At 39.9% G+C, this 15,001-nt stretch overlaps 1 protein-coding gene across 1 annotated transcript; it reads left to right on the forward strand.

Moving 5' to 3' along the window:
- Nucleotides 1-388: 388 nt before the first annotated feature.
- On the forward strand, nucleotides 389-13,063 carry LOC110204008 (uncharacterized; the record flags this gene model as incomplete). Its single annotated transcript, XM_020980382.2, has 5 exons — nucleotides 389-493; nucleotides 3,765-3,899; nucleotides 10,153-10,260; nucleotides 11,962-12,207; nucleotides 12,770-13,063. Coding segments are annotated over 5 exons (714 nt in total), but the record flags the coding sequence as incomplete, so codon positions are not given.
- Between the last annotated feature and the right edge of the window lie 1,938 nt (nucleotides 13,064-15,001).

Raw genomic sequence — 15,001 nt, forward strand, 5'->3', positions numbered from 1 at the left:
ACACATATATATATATGCGCACACATACATATATCCACACTTATGTGTGTATAAAGACAAGGTACTGCAACAGTTACAATCTAAACACTGTGTTTTCATCATCTTTTTAGAAGATGCTTTTTAGAAGCAAAGCCCACCTTCTTGGCTCCAAGCAGGCCAGGTAGCACAGTTCCACTGGGGCAGCTCCAAGGAAAACTTGCTAAATAGTGAGAAAGAGATTGTAGTGGAACCTTTCTGAGGACATTGCTGTGGACTCTACATGGACCTTGTGGCCTCCTTCTCATTGACATACATATTGTCTCCATGCAGAACCAGCCGTATCATCCAGAAGATTCTTCCTGTCATGTCTGCAATGGCAAACGAATTTTCAAATCAACAAGATGCAAGAAAGTCTGTTAGGAAACGACAAAAAGGTCTATGTCAGATCCTAATTGGAAGAATCAGGCTTCTCTTTTCATGTTTATCTAGGAATAACAGCGCAGTGGTGGATCAGGTACTCTGACATTTTTCCATCTACTTTCCACACTCTTATAAGATATGCCACTGTGTAATAGTTTTCTGCAAACTTGCTTGGGGTTTTAGCCTATGCTGTCACTGAAAAAGAAAAAGGAAACATTCTGTTGGATGTCCATCTCCCCATAACTGATGTGGCTGGGTGCTTCACAATTCCTTTTCTGCACACTTACCAGTAAAATTCACTAGACTTCAGATTGTTTGAATCCTTGCCCCTAACAACTCCAAAGCAATTTAAAATGAAACATTTTCTTCCAATGAAAATTAAAGCAGAGTTAATTTGGTTTCAGTATTTATGAGGTGTTTTATGGCTTCCTCTAACTGTAGAAATAGTTAATACTGAGTCACACACCTCATCAATACAGTTTATGGCTCATATTCTAAACAGAAGGGCTAGAACTCAATAACAAAATGTTCCCTTTGACAAGACACAAGGAAAAAGGGAGTAAAAAGACTGAAAACATTAACTGTACTCCTCACCCTATTAAGAGAAAGATCGGTGACCATCCTACTTCATGGTTACTAGTAAATCAGAGAAAATGTAGGTCCCTGTTCATTTATTAAAAAAAAAAAGTCAACATAAACTGTTCTAATTCTTTTAGCTAATGTAGGAGTGTACCAGAAAAAAGATTATCTAGTATTAGCCCAAGAGATAACACACAAATTGTATTCCCTACCCCTTGAAAAAGGATTAGGTTAGGATTCAAGATTGAGGTTTAAGTCCTGGTACTATTGAGAACTTTCTAGGTGACTTTGAATGTTTGTTTGAAAAACAGATAATTTAGGAGAGTTTCTTTTAGTCAATTTAAATACTTAAAGGATTGTCATCAGAAAATGGTGTCCTACTTAATGCCAAAGGGAAGAATTAGGAAGTCACAAGGTGGCATATTCTGATCTCATAAAAAGAGAAACTTTGTGACAATTAGAACTTTCAAAAGAAGAATGGGCTACCTTTGAGGTAGTGAGGTCTCTGTCACTGGAAATCTTCAGGCAAAGTATAGATGACCCTTTGATTTAATCCCCTCTGAGCTACTTAATAATTCAAAGTGTTTGAATGAGGAAAGAATACTATCCAGTCTTAGTCTTAGGAGACCTAGTTAAGAATCCCATTTCTGCTACTGTGTGACTGTTTCTTTGTCCAGAAAATAGTGATCTTTAAGATTCCCCAAAATTCTACTCTTCAGTGACATCTGTGAAGTGACAAAATGAAACAGTTTTCTCTTCCCTCTCTCTCTTCTCTCTGTCTCTCATTGAGATAAGAACCAGGCATTAATAGAGAGAAGGCACTAGAATTAATAACTTACAGGGATGTCTTGTTGAAAGTGGGATTTTAGGTAGAACGTTAAGGAAGCCAGGAAAACAAAAATGGCTATGAAGCAGGAAATGATTCACTGGTGCAACCAGTGAAAATGCCTGGAATTGAGAGATAGAGTTTCTAGTTTGAAGAACAATAACAAGGCCAATGCCTTAATGACTCAGAGTACATGAAAAGGTCTCCTTATTTCCTTCTATCCTTCCTTCCTTCCTTCTTTCTTCCTTCCTTCCCTCCTTCCTTCCTTCCTTCCTTCTTTCTTTCTTCCTTTCCTCTCTCCTCTCTGTCTCTCTATCCTTGTCTTCTCTCTCTCCCTCCCTCTCCCTCCCTCCTGTCTTCTCTCTTTTATCTATGGATACTGTGGAGCTATTATATCCTTCTTTGTGTCTTAGACATCCCTGGTTCCATAAAACTTCTTTTTTGGAAATGTCATCTTCTATTTACTCAGATTTTCAGCCTTTCCTGAATTGGAACTTTTCTCAAGGTCAGCCTCCTCCCACTTTTGCACTCTTAGATGGTGGGATCTTGCTTCCTTTTGATCTGTATTATCTGGGCTCCCAACTTTGGTTTGCATTACTGCTGATGTCTGTGCTTAGAATGCGGCAGGTAGATCTGACTTCAAATTGCTTCTCAGACACTTACTAGCTGTGTGACCCTGGCCAAGTCACTTATCTCCTATTTGCCTTGGTTCCTAATCTGCAAAACGGGGACACACTGGAGAAGGAAATAGAAAACCACTTCAGTGTCTGCCATAAAACCCCATGGACAGAATCCATGGGGTCAAGGCATGTTGGACATGACAGAATGACTGAACAACAAAAACAGCAGCCGCAACAGATCCCTATGTTTTGTCTTTGGGGTAACTCAGGTCAGAGTGCCGCAAAGAGCCCCTGAATGTGTCAGATTGATTTTGGGGGTTTGAAATTTTCATTTCACCTGGTTCAGTGTGATCAATGTATCTTCTTCTGATGGTTATTTAACTGATAGTAGACTATTTTTCCTTGTTATGTGTTAGTTTCATAAACTTTTACTCAACAAAATAGTTAATATAACTGACAATTTAGAAAGCTTCTTCCCCTTATTTGATATTAGAGGGGGCTATTGTCATAGAGGAAATATCTATATCTCAGGAACTTAGAAAAGAAATAAAAAACTATGGGTCATGACAATGATGATGATGATGGTGGTCATAATAATAAGACCCAATAGCTATAATATGTAAGAGTTTCCAATTCAATTAGATGGTCATTGACGAAAAGGATCAAGCCACTTCATGTCTCTGGCCTTCAGTGTCCTCATAGATACACTCAGTTCCCCACCACCTCCAAAGTCATCTTCAGTTTCAAGTCCTATGATCCTCTGGAATTCAATGGGATCTGCCTGGTAACCAAAAGAATAAGAACTCTTCTATGAGTGACCAATGTGGCTTACTGTCACTGCAAAACTTTTAGGGGCTGTTAGACAAATTTTCCTCCGACTTTTAAAAATAATTTTTCATGGTCCTTGTGCTCCATGGTAGACACATTTATCTAGGCAGACACATATTCTTTTATGTCAAGTTAAGTGACTGAGCATTCATCAAGTGTCAGCTATGTTTCAGTCACTATGTTAAGTGTAGGGGATTCAAAGAAAGGCACAAGACAGTCCCCTGCCCTCAAGGAGCTGCCATTCTAATGGGGGAGGCAACAAGGAAAAAACTATGTTCATACAATGAAAATGTTTAGTCTTCTTTCCCAGAAAGAAGGTAAAGACCCTTTGCTGATTGTCCTGGTAGGACTGCTTTTGGGGGATGATTAATCATATGCTGGGTTAGTAGAGAAGAATAGTGTTGTTTCTTGTTTCCCATTTGAGTGACTGTGGTGGGATGGTCATTTCTTAGTCCTATCCATAAGGCTGGTGTTCAAGGCTCACATACTGAGGTTGTCATTTCTCTTTTCAGTCTCCTTTAGACCCATCCCTGGAAGCAGTTTCCTCCCCAAAGCATAAACAGCACTTCAAAGGGGCAGCTGACCCAGTCCATACGTCTGACCATGCAGATCTGCTGGGGGAGGCCAAGAAGACTCTGCAGACAGAGGTGCGTGGATCATCTTCATAGAGTTTTCAGGGGAAGTTCTTCCTCAATAAACGTGAATGATAAACGCGCTGATTACTGGCTCTCCAGCCATTTTCTAATGTGTTTTTTAAAAAAATATGCTGATGGCAGTGTTCCTTTGACTATGGTTTCTGTAAGATCCAAATCGCTGCTTCTCTTTCAAAGAGAAGGTTTGAATTTTGCGAGTGGTAAGGTGGCCTTCAGGCAGAACACCATATACTAGAGAATGAGGAAGCTGCTTCTTGGCACGCTTGAACCCAACAATTACACAGGGCTTCAATTTTTTATGTTGTCCCCAATACTATTAAATTTTAAAACAGCACTACAACTTTTGTGACATCTTATACTGCATACTATATAGGCCTACTGCAATTGTGTAATGTAGATACATTAACCACACTTGACATATATGGAAACTGAGTCTCAGAGAGTTTTAAGTGACTTGTCCACGATCTCACAACTGGTGTGTGATAGAAGTGTCAACTGAGTTCAACTTTCTGACCCCCATCCAGCACTAATCATTCACATCAGGCTGCCTCTCCTCACCAACCTGAGCAAAGTAACCGATGAATGAGATATAATTAGAGGAGCTCTTCCCTCCATTTTCCCCTGGAAAGGAAGAACTCTGACTTCCAAAATTCAGCTCTATATCAAACATCTACTTGCATCAGTGAGCACTGTATTAGGTGAAACCATAATATCAGCCTACGGAAAAAAGGACAACAAGGAAAAATTTCAATTCTTTTCTCTGTTGTATAAAGATCAGGACTGTGGATAGAAATTAATTAAAGAACCTCCATTTGCAAAAGACTCTCTACTACCTGAGCATGCTCGCCAAGGAGATCAAAGGCACAAAAATCACTAGGTTTTCCAGTAGGTAGAGTGCTTGGCCTAGAATAAGGAAGATTCAACTTCCTGAGTTCAAATCTGGCCTCAGGCACTTACTAGCTATGTGACCCTGGACAATTCACTTCACCGTTTTTGCCTCAGTTTCCTCATATGGTAAATGATCTGGAGAAGGAAATGGCAAAGTACTGCAGTATCTCTGCCAAGAGAACCGCCCAAAGGGGTCATGAAGCGTCAGACATGACTGAAAAAAATCTTCCCTGTTATAGTCTATCTGATGAGATTCAACCTCATTTTTTTTTTTTTGCTGGGAAGAACTTTTCTGGCTCCCGACTCTGTCATCTAGTATGACAGTTTCCTCTAGCTTTAGATCACCTACAGATTTCATAAATAGGCCATCTGTGCTTCCATCTAAGTCAGTGATAAAAAAGTGTTAAACAATGTAAGGACCTTTGGAGATCTCTGGAGTACTTTGCTTCAGACCTTCCTAACCCACTGTAATGAGCTCTTTGATTGTGGTCAGTGAACTGGTTTCCAACTACAGAATTGTGTTTCTTTCTGTCCCACTTATTTCCATTTTTGTCAAATACTTTCCTGGAGTCTATGCAGAATATTTATATTTTTTGCAGCATTCTGCTGATGTGTAGTTAGGGGCAGCTAATGGATAGAGCAAAAGGAAGACCTGAGTTCAAAGACAATCTCTGCTGCCTCGGTTTCATCATCTGTAAAAAGGGACATAATAATGAAACTGGCCACACAGATGAAGATCAAATGAAATAATATTGTGAAGTGCTTCATACAGTGTCTGACACATAGAGGGCTCCTGAGAAATGCTTGTTTCCTTCTTTCCTTCCAGTAACCCTTTCAAAAAATAAAAAAGGAAACAGAATTAGTTCAGGAGACATTTGCTCTGTTATGTTGATTCCCTAGGTCTCTTCACTGATAGTAAATAGTGATGAGAACACTTTCCTTTCCTATAGCCCTTTGAAACCATTGAACTTTTCAAAGTGCTTTTACATTTATTAGATTATGTTATCATATTATGTTAATGGTAAAATACCAGTAGAGGAATGCTATGAAGAAGGTAGTTCAAGTATTCTCAACCTTGTTTTACAGATTAGGAAAGGTGTGATACAAAGAAATAAAGTAATTTGTTGAAGGCAGGAAAGACAGGTCTCGAATCCTGGTTGCCAGATCAGTGTTTTTGGTGACTTACTTCTCTGGGCCTCTGATTCTTCATCTCTCAAAGTGAGGGATTGGAATACATGTTATCTAAGATCTTTTCCAGCTCTAAAAATGAAGACTCTACCAACTCTTTATGGATGGCCCATGTCCTTTACCTTCAAATAAGAATCTATGACCACATTTATGTACAGAAGAAGAGACAGACAGCCTTCTTCTTTAAGATTAAAGAGCAATAGAATGACAGAAAAGTTGTCATTTAGAATTTTCTCCTTATAACTAAGTTGGTTCCTAATTTAGGAAATGCTTTCCTCATTTCACATTATAAGTCCATTTTGGTTGTTGAGCTTTCACAGCAGAAAAGCAAGTGAAAGAGTAAAACAAATTACAAAGCTAATTTTACCATTTCTCATAGTAGGATATTTTCAATTGTTAAAACCCAATAATGTTGCTTCAATCACTTGTTAAGGAGATCTCCCAAAGTCATGTGGAAACATATCTAGTGAATATGTGGTGGTCGCCAAACTTTTTTCTTTTTCTCTATAGAATCATCTACTGTATATCAAACCAACAAGGTATCAACAAGGCTTTATAAAAAAAAAGTAAAACCACCAGTTCAATGTCATCAGAATAATTGAACCAATAGTCTCATGCAGATAATTCATCACCTGGAAATCAGTGTTGCAAAAACTGTTCTTCCTCTCTTTCTTCACCTCCAATTCATACAAATATTGGTTTATTTAGGACTGAATATGTGTTGCAGAGGCCTTCCATAAAAATCTTGTTTTTGCCTCATATTCTAGTTTTTTCATTGTGGAGGTTCTCTGGCTCCTGAAAATTGATTAGACAGTTCCATCATTAAGTTAGAGTGAAGTGTTCTATTTGTGTACACCAGCCTCCCTTTTCTCCTATTCATCTCAACCAATGATCTACACTGCAGATTTCCTTGAGGGGAAGTTGCCAGCATAACGAAATCCATATTTGGAGTATAATAATTGGACTTGCATGCTTGGCTTGCAAAGGAAGGAGCAAACAAGGGATGTCTGGACAAATCTCACTTTTGTAATTTACCTGCAGAAAACTGATGTCCTTCAGCAAGAGATCCAGTTGCTAACTCTGCAGGTGGAGCAGCAGCATCAACTTCATCAAGAGGCTGTGTGTGGGATGGCCAGGTGGCACAGTGGATAGAGTACAGGCCCTGGAATTAGGAGGACCTGAGTTCAAATCCAGTCTCAGACACTTGACACTTAGGCAAGTCACTTAACCACATTTCCTAGCCAAAAGAAGAAGAAGCAGCAGCTGTGTGTGCCTCATACCAAAGTGAAGAAAAGCTTTTGGAGCAGAAGTCCCTGAAGCTTTCAGAAAGGAAAATTGCTGCTGATGACTTCTTTCAAGGGAAATGGTATTTAGACAAGAAGAACATAAGACTCCATTAAAGTATATGGCAAGGAAAAACAAATATTTTAAATTATATTAATGACCTCAGTTGTACCCAGTGTGCATAAAAATAACATTGTTATTAGCATTCTTAAAAGTTTTTGGGGACTTGCTGATGTGGCAGAGCCAAGATGGCGGAGTAAATGCAATGACTTGCTTGAGCTCTCCCTCAGACCCCTCCAAATACCAGTAGAAAATGGCTCTAAACAAATTCTAGAACGGAACCCACAAAAAGGCAGAATGAAAGAAATTTCCAGCCCAATACAAACTGGTTGGCTGATTAGAAGTTCAATTGCACCAGGCTGGGAGAGGAGCATAGTTCAGCTTGGGCCATGCAGACAATGACCTGGCCTCAGCAAACCTGGATCAGTCCTCAGGGGATTGAATCACGGAGAGCTGTGGTGGTTTCCAGTTTTCTCAACCCACAAACACCAAAGAAAACTTAGGTCAGTAAGAAATGTCTGCTGGACCACAGTGAGAGAGGAGGTTAGTCCTGCCCCAGTTCAGGCACAGCCCCGGGGATCCAGCTGCTTCCAGAGCTCTTGGCCCACAGACAGAGGGGGAATCAAGTGGCTGATCAGAGGGGGATTGTAGAGATCTCTTTCCTGTTGCTGAGGCAGGATATTGTTGCTTTGCCCATGCTTAGATATTGGTAGCAGTTCTGGGTAGTGATCCTGGGGCAAGGAGGAGCGTTGGCCTGGTGGAGCTTGTGCTGGTGGTAGAGAGAGAATCCTCCTCAAAGTTCCAAGGCAGAAAAGAGTGCTTGTGCACACTTAGAGAGTAGAGAGCAGGCCAAGAAAGGAATAAACACCTCACCCTTGATCATACCACCCTGAAAGAACGGAAAATTTACAGGTCCCAGTATCTCTGAAAATAGCTGCACAAAACCCCTGAAGCTTACCATCTCCACAGCTGAAGCAGAATACTATCTTAACAAGGACTTTAGAACTCAAGTAATTGGCTGGGAACATGTGCAAACAGCACAAAAAAGCAGACCATAGAATCTTCAATTTGGTGACAAAGAAGATCTAAACATACAACCAGAAGAAGACAACAAAGTCAAAACTCCTACATCTAAAGCCTCCAGGAAAAATGTGAATCAGTCGTAGGCAACGGAAGAGCTCAAAAAGGATTTTGAGAAGGAAGTAAGAGAGGTAGAGGAAAAACTGGGAAGATAAATGAGAGTATTGCAAGAAAATCATGAAAAACACTTTGACAGTTAACTAAAGGAGACTCAAAAAAATAGTGAAGAAAATAACACCTTATAAAACAGAATAACCCAAATAGCAAAAGAGGTCCAAAAAGCCAATAAGGAAAAGTGTTTTTTTTTTTTGGGTACAGGTGCAGAGGGACAAAAAACTGACTAATTCCTATTCTCCTGATTTTGTGCAAAAGTAATTAGAAAGTCCATGTTACCCACAACTCATTATAAATACTTGATTTTTAGAGTGAGGAAATTTTGTCGTGGAATTTTAAAAGAAGATCCTATAAGAATGATTATCTCATGGTAGAATTTCAGACACAATAACACTTAGAAGGGAGCAGTATTTATGAAGAGAGAGGATTACTTTTGAAATGATTGGTTGGCCAATGAGAGCCCTTCACTAGGAGCATGCACAATACACTCTGGCTGATGTGTCTTCCTTCATGGAATTTTGGTGAGCCAGTTTGTATTCTTGCTCTGAAGAGCAGAGTAGGTGCCTCTATTCCTATTATCTCTGTTACTCTCTAATACTCTATTACTATTACTAAAACAGGAATTGTATCAGGCCAAGCGAATTGAACATGCTCCCTGAGGACTGGGTTCTCATTGGTCACTCACATCCTAGTACTGTTCTCCATGATCTCAGAATCTAACTGGAACACAGCATGTACATAACTAACATTGAGCCACTTTTAACAAAATAAAAACAAACACATTATAGGTCATCCACTTTACAGTGTTATTGTTCATGCCATTCATGAGAGGCAACATGGTGTAATGCAGGACTTAGGATGAGATCTGCATCTGGATCCTGGCTCCAACCATTGGTTGTTGGCTGACCTTGAATAAATAGCTTCAACTCTTAGGGTTTGTTTACTCATGTATACAGTGAGGATGATAAGACTTAAGCAAGAGATTGTAGTAAATCTCAAATCAGTTAATGGATCTAAAATGCTTTGTAAACTTGTAAGTGCCCTGCAAATGTAAGGTGTTATCATACATAAGAAAATTCTGTGCCACCAAAAGAAATTACTGCCCTTTGGGGAACACACTGGCAAATAAATTTTGAGCATTTATTTTTAAAATAATCTTAGTGTATAACTAAACAATATGGTTGCAATTAGTGAAAAAGAATCTAGAGTTCTGTTTTGGGAATCATTTGGTCTGGTTTGAAAAATTTTAGTTTTACTAGTTTAAAAAATACATTTTTAATGTGAGCCCTTATCTGAGGTTCTACTAAAGTTTTGATTCCTTTGTGAATGAAAGATGGCTTGTGCTGCACTTTAGGAGTGTCAGTACATATTCTTTTCTTCTTCCTCTCCTTCTTCCCTCCCCAAACCAATTGTTCTCAACATCAACAAAGGCTTCATCAAAAATAATTTTTTCATTGTCCATTGTATTACGGTTACATAAGTAAATAGTAGGACTAGTTTTTTTAATCCCATAAGACATTATGTGTTCAACTATTTACTGATTTGAAACTCTATATACATGTCAGTTACCTTACTCAACTTGTGTGAACATGTTGTTAAGCCTTTTTGTGGGTTTGATTATGTTTTTATGAAGGATGTGTGTTATCCCCTGGCAACACTACCACCATCTAGTGGATTGGATTCTCCTAGTGTTCAGTTCAGAGAATTGGATGCTCACCAGTCAGCAGGCAGGGTGCCAAAGGTCAGTGGGATCCCAATGTATTCACCTTTTAAGGGAGGCTTCAATCTCATTTTTAACCTCTTCCTTTTTCTCTCTTTTCCAGAGCATAGCCTGGCATAACAGAGAGAACCTGAATCATATTGGTGGCCAGGGAAGGGTAATGGTGGGGAGGGAGAGAGGATGTTACTCCCCCAGGAATCCATTAACATTTCTTGAGGCAAAGGTACATGAGCTCCTTGGCCTCCCAACCACATCGCTTGAGAAGAAGGCCCCAGACTCCAAGGCAAAAAAAAAAAAAGTAGGCCCCACATTCCAGATTTTTATTAAGATGAGATGATTTCCTGGCTTTGGGGATGTCTTGATATGAGAAGAGGCTCAGGCACTTGGCAGCAGTGAAATCACTACAATATGGGGAAACAAAAGACCTCCACTTTGACCCCTAATATGACCATGTGTTACCTGGTAATGTAGGTCTGTCTGTATCAAATACCATTCCAAGAGAGGGAAACCCATAACTATGGAGTCAGTCTGGGTCTCTGGGGGTGAAAGAAAAATATTGGTGTATTTCGTCTCTGATGATTCCAAGTTAATTTCCTCCCACAAGGAGTCCAAAGTACAGGATTTTTCAAGGGCTTTACAAGCCTGGGGAAATGGTAGAAATCAACAGAAGAGGAGGAAAGTGGTAGAGCTGGTTTATGGACTACTGTTAGTCTTTTCTGTGTTTTCTGAGGGGTGGAACAAAGGTCTTCCAGTGCCTAAATTATGCATGTCTTCTCTGGAGTGCCTTTATCAACATCTGTGGAGTCCTAGATGTTTGTCATATTGAAACATCATGCTGTGATTTCCTTGGAGGCAACACAGGAGGAGAAGCCACCCGAGCCAACGAGAAAGTGATTTTTGAAGTTCCCTCCATTGAATCTAGTCTATTTAGGCCCACACAGAGCCTGGAGCTCAGACTCACGAGTCGGGGTCTAGTTTGCCTCCTTAATTTTTTCTCTGTCTTAGTGACCATTTCACATGACGACAGAAGTAATGAAAGCATTGCTTCTGTTTTGAAATGAATTAGTTGGAAATAACATCTCACCCCATCTCAACTAAGCCAAAGTTTGGCTTCATTCTATTTACTTTTTTAAAAAAAATTTAAAATTTTTAGGCCATTGGGGTGAAGTGACTTGCCCAGGGTCACACAGCTAGTAAGTGTCAAGTGTTTAGTCTGAGTCCGGATTTGAACTCAGGTTCTCTTGACTTCAGGGCCAGTGCTCTATCCACTGTGCCAATCAGCTGCCCCTGGTTTCCTTCTAAAGATACCAATTCTCAGGTGCCTTTCACAAATGGAACCAAAAACATTAACCACAAGAAGTTTTCACTCACATGGAAGTATGATTTTCTGTTACAAAGCACTTCACCTCTATTGTCCTGACTGATCCTCACAATCACCCTGTGGGGTAAGGAGGAGAAGGATTCTGATTCCTGTTTTAGACGAAGAACTGAGGCCTAGGCAGGTGAGACAAATCTTGGCCTCAGAACCCTGGCTATCTAAGTCCTCCTCTAGTACTCCACTTAGTTTGCTGCTGAAGTGGATGCAGATTACATTTGTTAATGACTTTAACTTGCATTGAAAAGAATGACTGACTAATCAGTTACGGCTCCAGTAGGGGTAACCCCAGAAACAGTCAGGGTCTTAAGACCTTCTGAAGGACCATCTCCTTTTTTTCCACATAGGGAGAAGCTCAGGGCGAACTCAACCAAAGGGAGACTTTGCTGACAGAAGATTTGGATGAGAAATTCATGCAGCTGGAGAAGGAAAAAAGTCAACAGATTCTGATGAGTATTGAGCAGAGCTTGTTGCAGAATCCTCCAATGGTTAGGCTGGAAGAAAATGTGATGAAACTTAAGAAAGAGCTCAGTGAAATGGAAATGGCAAATCAAATCATGAAAACTCAGCTGAGGAAAGTCATCCACATCCATGTAAGTTGAGATAAGTGAGGTTTCTTCAGAAACTCAACCAGGGGTTTTGTTTGTCAGTATTGTGGGAAGCTCCTCTATTTCATTTAAACAAACAGGTGCCCTTTTTGTTCTTCACTTATGGGAAGTTCACTTAGGTCGCACGGAAAAAAATTGTTTTTACACGTAATTAGGGGAAAATAAAATATTTAAAAAAGATATTTAAGTTTTGTTAGTATTACTTTTGTTATAAAAGCTTAAAGCTGCTCTAAGACTTTTGGAACAGACTGTATTTACAGCAATGAAAACTATACGATTGAGCCGAAAAAGTAGATGCCTAAGACATTATGAATTAGATATTAAGAAATTTATTTGAATATACAATATCAGTTCATGGAGACATCATACCAAAAAAAGGACACTTTTTCAGGAAGTTGTTTTAAAATCTAGTTTGATGCTCTATGTTACCACTGATCATAAAGAAATGGCTCTCTCATAGAGTTGTCTTAATCAAATGAATGTCAAAAATCCTGTGCTGTTGATGCTACTTTTTCCTTTACTTTTCATTACTTTTCCCCCCTCATAGCTTGTGGATTTTAGAGAATCTGTTACGAAGATGATGGGCTTTAACATCAAAATTCCAGACAAGGAAATCACTAATCAATTCTGGCCCCCCATCAATCCTTATGGAATTAATTACGTCTAAAGGCAGATCAAAATTACTGTTGCTTGTAAGACTGGCCAAGAGAACCAATGACACAAAAGACATTTGGCGCTTTTTTTCTTCACTGTCACCAACCAGACTTCATTTGTTTTCTGTAATTTTTGTATATAAGATGTTAGAAAATAGATAATGAATAAAATATATTTGGCATTTTCATTTATGTATTCTGTGATCTTTGCCACTTGATTTTTCTCCTCCTTTCTCTCTTATTTAACCCTTTCATGTAGTTTCTTTCTCCTTTTGCTATAGCTTATTCTAGATTTGTTGTTTATAATTCATTTGCGATAGCCTAAACCTGAGATTTCATCACTGTGTGAACTCCACTGATGCATATCAGCAATTCTGTAGTTCATAGTACTGGCTTTTACTGACATTTTAGCCTGTAACTTATTGTCTTATTTTCTTGGGATGCTGATAGGTTAGATGGCAAATCCAGAGTAACACAACTAGTATGTGTAAGAGTAGGATTTGAACCTAGGTCTTCCTGTGTCCACGGTCAACTTTTATTCCACTAAAGGCACAGTGCTGTTAAAAGCAGGACACTCGTTCTTTCATATTTTTAGTTCATTTTATTCATTCTCATTATATTTCATTGTCCTCCAATTGTTCTGATTGATGTCTGGCCACTGGACCCAGATGGCTCGGGAGAAGAAAGTGAGGCTGGTGACTTTGCACAGATCTCTATCCCTCAAATCAAAGTCAAATGCAAGTCATGTCATCTCTCTGATGTCATGTTCCTTTTCAAGAACAAGTGACCCCCCCACACACAACACACACATATACACTTAAGCACCTATTACTTGCCAGGCAAATGTGCTAAGCCCTGGGGATACAAAATGAGAGCAAAGGCAGTGTCTGCCCTCATGGAGATCTCAATCTAATTGTAGAGACATCAAGCAAACAAAATGTGTACAAACAAGCTCAATACAGGATAAATAGGATATAAAAGAGGGAAGGCACTAGTATTGTGAGGCATTGGAAGGGGCAGCTTGGTGGCAAAGTGGATAGAGCACCTGGAGTCAGAAGGATCTGAGTCAAATTAGCCTCAGATATTTACTGGCTGTGTGACCCTGGGCAAGTCACCTAACCCTGATTGCCTTTAAAAGAAGAAAAATGTGAGGTATTGGAAAAGCCTCCCTGTAGAACGTGGGATTTCAGCTAGGACTGAAGGAGCAGTAGGCTGAGATGGGGAGCATTCCAGGCATGGGGGACAGCCAGAGAAAATGTCTGACGTTGAGAGATGGAGTATCTTGTTTGTGGAACAGCCAGCAGGCCAGTGTCACTGGATAGAATTTTGGAGAGTAAGAAGATAGAATATTGTGAAGGGATTTGAATGTCAAATATAGGATTCTGTATTTGATCCTGGAGATAATAGGGAACTATTGGAGGTTACTGAGTATGAATTGACGTGGTTGGACCTGCACTTTAGGAGAATCACTTTGCTTACCCCTAGATCCGTGGGAAGAGTAGTTAGTCACCTTGTAGGGGACCCAACCTGCCAGTGCCAGTGGGAGTTTAGAGCATGAGCCCAGAGGAAACAATATGTCACTTTGTCCTTCTTGTGTCTCTGCTCCCAGTGCAGGTGCTTCCAATGACACTGTTCGTTATTGCTTTGAGGATGTTATGATTGTCTCTGTTCAGTTCTGTCTACCCTTGGGAACTTCCCAGGTCACCTCAATGGTTTCATCTGAAAATATTCACTTGCTTTAGATCAGAAAGAAACAAACACAAAGAGATTGATGTTGTCATGTGTGCCCAGGCACCATGGCCAGGTGAGAGATAGGGCAGCCAACTTTGTTCTACCCAGCTCTTGATGAGGCAACTCATTACAGCCTTCCTGCTTCAAAGCCCAGTGGGGCACCCTGGGAAAATACTCCTCAAGGCGATGCCTACCTTACTTCCTTGTTGTTGTTCTTCAGTCATTTTTCACATGAGTCTGACTCTTTGTGAGCCCATTTAGGTTTTTCTTGATAAAGATATTGGAGTGGTTTGCTATTTCCTTCCCCAGCTCATTTTACAGAAGGCAGGTAAATGTCAACACCAGGATCCCCCAGGTGCCCTACGAGAGTCAGGAGAAGTGGCAGACTCCAGCTG

Source organism: Phascolarctos cinereus, unplaced genomic scaffold, assembly GCF_003287225.1.
Source record: "Phascolarctos cinereus isolate Bilbo 61053 unplaced genomic scaffold, phaCin_HiC Scaffold_49;HRSCAF=574, whole genome shotgun sequence".
NCBI lineage: Eukaryota > Metazoa > Chordata > Mammalia > Diprotodontia > Phascolarctidae > Phascolarctos > Phascolarctos cinereus.